We start from the raw sequence: 3,974 nt of genomic DNA, 5'->3' as shown, positions 1-3,974 counted from the left end.
TACAGGACTTGTATTTGTAATGGAGCATTTAAGTACTTTTTATTCATGCATAACCAGCCCAAAACTTCTATCTGCCAGATATATTTTGTTGCAAATACATGTATTTGCAACAAAGTAATTCACGGATACACTGAAAGTGCAATAACCAACTGGGCAATATTTATATTTAGTCTCCGTGTTCAACTATTGCTACTGTTATGTATATAGTATTTATATACGTTTTTTCTATATTATTATTTTATTATATTTTGTACATACTAACCATTTTTGTAAAGTTCTTTCTATATTCTTCTGTCCACTTTGCTGCTGTAATGCCCAAATGTCCCCATTGTGGGACGAATAAAGGTATATCTTATCTCATCTCTTCTATTCTTAGGTTAAAACATTTTTGAATGCTTTGACTTGCGGCTAAAGAGCCAAACCTGGCAACCCACCGTCCACGTCGTCACTTCCGAAGTTGAAGAATAGGGTTCGTTCGGTTTGTCGCTCCGGACCCCCCGGATCGTATGCACACGGGTTGTTTTTTTTTTTTAGCGGTCGTTGTTTGTCGTCCAAGGGCCCGCGGTCCTCGCTCTGATAGCCGCATGTAGATGCCGTGACGACCGCTCTCACATGGAGGGAAGAGGCGTCTTCAGTAGAAGTACATGTTTAAGGCGCTGTAGTTGTCTACTGTGAGCGGGGTGGAGGGGCGTTCGAGGACACCGTTACCCGTCCGACTGAGGGGAGCGGAGCAGCACACTTACACCAAAATGGCAACCCCGTATGTGACAGACGACTCCGGTAAGAAGGCTGCTGCATGTGCCAGACCTTTGTCTGAATGAAAAACAAAACCAGCTCCAATAAACATTAAAAAACAACAACAGGGGCAGATTTAACCGTCACCAATGAGCAACTCACTGAGCGACGTTGATTTGCTGCGAGCTGATGCTAATGCTAGCCCATACGGCTAACGCGGTGCTAACCATTAGCCTATAGCTTGTTGCTAACCTCTGGTCCTCAGCTTCTCTTAGTGTGGAACAAGTGTGATATATATTCACGACTGGCGGGGAAACGTGCACGCGTGTAACTCCCTGGTTAACAGGTTCAAGTAGCCAGTTTACTTTTTATTGCAAACGACCTGTCGCGTTAGCCCCGCTGCTAACGCTGATTAGCTTCCTTTAGCTTAATCGAAATAGTCACGTAAAAAACAAAAAACAAGCATCGCGATATTTCAATCATCGCGAAATTTCAATCACAGACCCAGTTGTTTTGTTTCGTATTGACAAAAGTTTCCAGGTGTAACTTTTAAATGCATTTGATGTCTAAATCATTCATATTTATATTGTATTGTATTGCATTTACTGATATTGCATTCACGAGCTACAACTGCAAACTAAGTTCTGAAAATGTTTTCCCACCATAGGAAAAGACAATAATTTCACATCATGATATGAATATGTATCATAACACAGATCAGTGTAGGGAATAAATCAGATGTCACTGTGTTCATATTGTGTGACGGTGGATAAAGGATCTGAAATACCTGAAAAATCGAACGTATGTATGACAAAAGGAGAGGAGAATATAGATTTTTAGTTCACAATATAAATAGGCATTGATGATCAGCATGCACGTCTCCTATTAAAATACATTGAAACAGGAAAGTGACTGTAATTTTTTTAGTTTGACAAACCTCCAAAATAAAAGATCCAGTGAGCTCTGAATGATTCTTTCTTTCTTTCCTTTTTTTGTTGTTGATTTAATCTTCATTTAATCAGACAGTCTCATTGAGTTTAGGATCTCTTTTTCAAAAGAGACCTGAGAACAAGAAACATTCATGAATCAACAACCAGATACAAAAAACGCTAGATGATAAAGTTTTAACATTTCCCAGGGCAATGTAAGACTCTAGCTTAAAGGGGCAGTACGCGATTCTTAAGCAGAACACGCTTTTGTAAAAATCATCGAATATTGCCTCACCGTCCGTTAGTTCTCGGTTCTGTGTGAGCCCAGGCTCTATAAAATACATAGTATCTGAAACCAGTTCTGCCAACATGAGTGCGTAAGTGAGGGATATTTGAGGTTAAGTAATGACTGGATGGGGTGCTATGGTTACAGGATCTGAATGACAGAAGAGATGCGAGGTAGTCTGGAAACTTCAACAGTACAGACTTTATAAATAAATATCATTTTTTTTATCATGAAAGCAGCAGGATTCAGCCCACAGTTTTACAATATACATTAAAATGTATAAAAGGTTTAACCTTATTCTTTAAAAATGTTGTGCCTGTTCCCTCAGGGAAATATATCGCTTCCACCCAGCGACCGGATGGAACGTGGAGGAAGACGAGGCGGGTGAAGGAGGGTTATGTCCCACAGGAGGAAGTCCCCGTGTAAGCGCGCGTCTTCTTTCCTCATAAGTCATCCACGAATATGATTTATAATTATATCTCATAGTGATTACATGTCAAACACCCTCATTGTTTTTAAGAAGGAAGACCATTCCACCAGCTTCTTGAATGTAGGAATTGTAATAAGTTTGGACTGAAGTAATAACATCTGAGGGAAGCTGAGGGAAGTTATAACAAGAGCTTTAACTTTTTTCTTTACTTTTCTTTTAAACAAAATGATTAATGGATTCACGGAAGACATTACCAGCATGAAAATAAGTTAGTTTCAACCCTACAAATAGTATGTACCTCTGATCGATTAGAAAGACTGATAAACTTTGAATGAAGTGGAACATCTTCTCCTCATGATCCTCACTCCCCTTCTGTTTCTCGCTGTTTTTGTTTTTTTTTAGCTATGAAAACAAGTATGTGAAGTTTTTCAAGAGCAAACCAGACCTGCCCCCTGGTATGAGCCCGTCTGAGGCGTCGCCACAAGCTCAGCAGCAGCAGAAGATTCCCGGTTGTGTGGACGGCGAGGGCGCCGGCCTCTCGAAGTCGGCCAAGCGCAACATGAAGCGCAAAGAGAAGCGGAAACAGCAGCAGCAGCCGGGCCAGGACGGAGACGCGGACGTGGAATCGGTGAGCGACGCCATGGAGAACGTGTCCATCTCGGATGGCGGCGAGTCTTCGAACAAGGCGGCAGCGGCCTCGACGGTTCCTGACGATTCCGTGGCAGCGGAGAAGTCCAAGAAGATCAAGAACCTGAGAAAGAAGCTGCGTCAAATTGAGGAACTGCAGCAGAAAGTGGACTCTGGGGAAATAAACCAACCGACAAAGGATCAGCTGGAGAAGTTGGGTCGGGCGAAGGCCTTACGCGACGAGATCGAGCAACTCGAGAGCGATTCTTGAAGCAATAAAGGACAAGAAGTCAGACAGACTGGACGTTAAAATACAAACTACATACTGAAACACGGGGGGAAAGGACCGTTTGCAGCTTCATGATCATAGTTTCCATTTACACATATTCTACCTATTTGATATTAATTATGAACTTTGAAAGGCGAACACGGTCTCCGCTCCTTTTCGAGCAGAGAGCGGCTGGACGACGACTACGACGACGACGACGAGCCTGTTTTCTAATTTCAAAATGTCCCAAAAATATGTGACGACTCCTTCTCATACACTCGTATCGGCCGTTCAGTTGTAAACATCTTTTTAAAGAACCATCATAAATGTAAAATTGTTTCGTGCATGTCTGTCTTTTTCCATTTTGTACCTTTTCATAGCATCGGGTAGTTTGTCGAGCTTTAACATTTCTGTCAATGATTGGATTGGCCTCTTGTCATATCGGTGTAGAGCCTATACAGTCATTACATTAATTAAAGTTACACGCTGCGTAAAAACTTTTATCTCTTACTGATTTTTATTTGTTTTTTAGTTTAAGAGTGACATGAATAACTGGGGATTTATTTTGGGAGACGTACATTTGCAGGTACACGACTGTATTTCTTTGTTATGGGAACGATATTTTCTTGATGGATGAGAGTGGTAATATTTTCATATTTTACTTATCGTCAACAAACACCAACCAACGATGAATTGATC

General features: G+C 41.3%; 1 protein-coding gene across 1 annotated transcript; it reads left to right on the top strand.

Moving 5' to 3' along the window:
• The first annotated feature begins 455 nt into the window (after nt 1-455).
• On the top strand, nt 456-3,773 carry pym1 (PYM homolog 1, exon junction complex associated factor). Its single transcript, XM_035644110.2, has 3 exons — nt 456-780; nt 2,279-2,372; nt 2,783-3,773. Exons 1-3 carry the CDS (start codon nt 750-752, stop codon nt 3,276-3,278), a joined length of 621 nt encoding a protein of 206 aa, XP_035500003.2. The 5' UTR covers nt 456-749; the 3' UTR covers nt 3,279-3,773.
• The last annotated feature ends 201 nt before the right edge of the window (nt 3,774-3,974 follow it).

This window comes from Scophthalmus maximus, chromosome 3 (genome assembly GCF_022379125.1).
Source record: "Scophthalmus maximus strain ysfricsl-2021 chromosome 3, ASM2237912v1, whole genome shotgun sequence".
NCBI lineage: Eukaryota > Metazoa > Chordata > Actinopteri > Pleuronectiformes > Scophthalmidae > Scophthalmus > Scophthalmus maximus.
The sequence above is the reverse complement of the archived record's forward strand: the minus strand, read 5'-3'. Positions and strand labels throughout refer to the sequence as shown.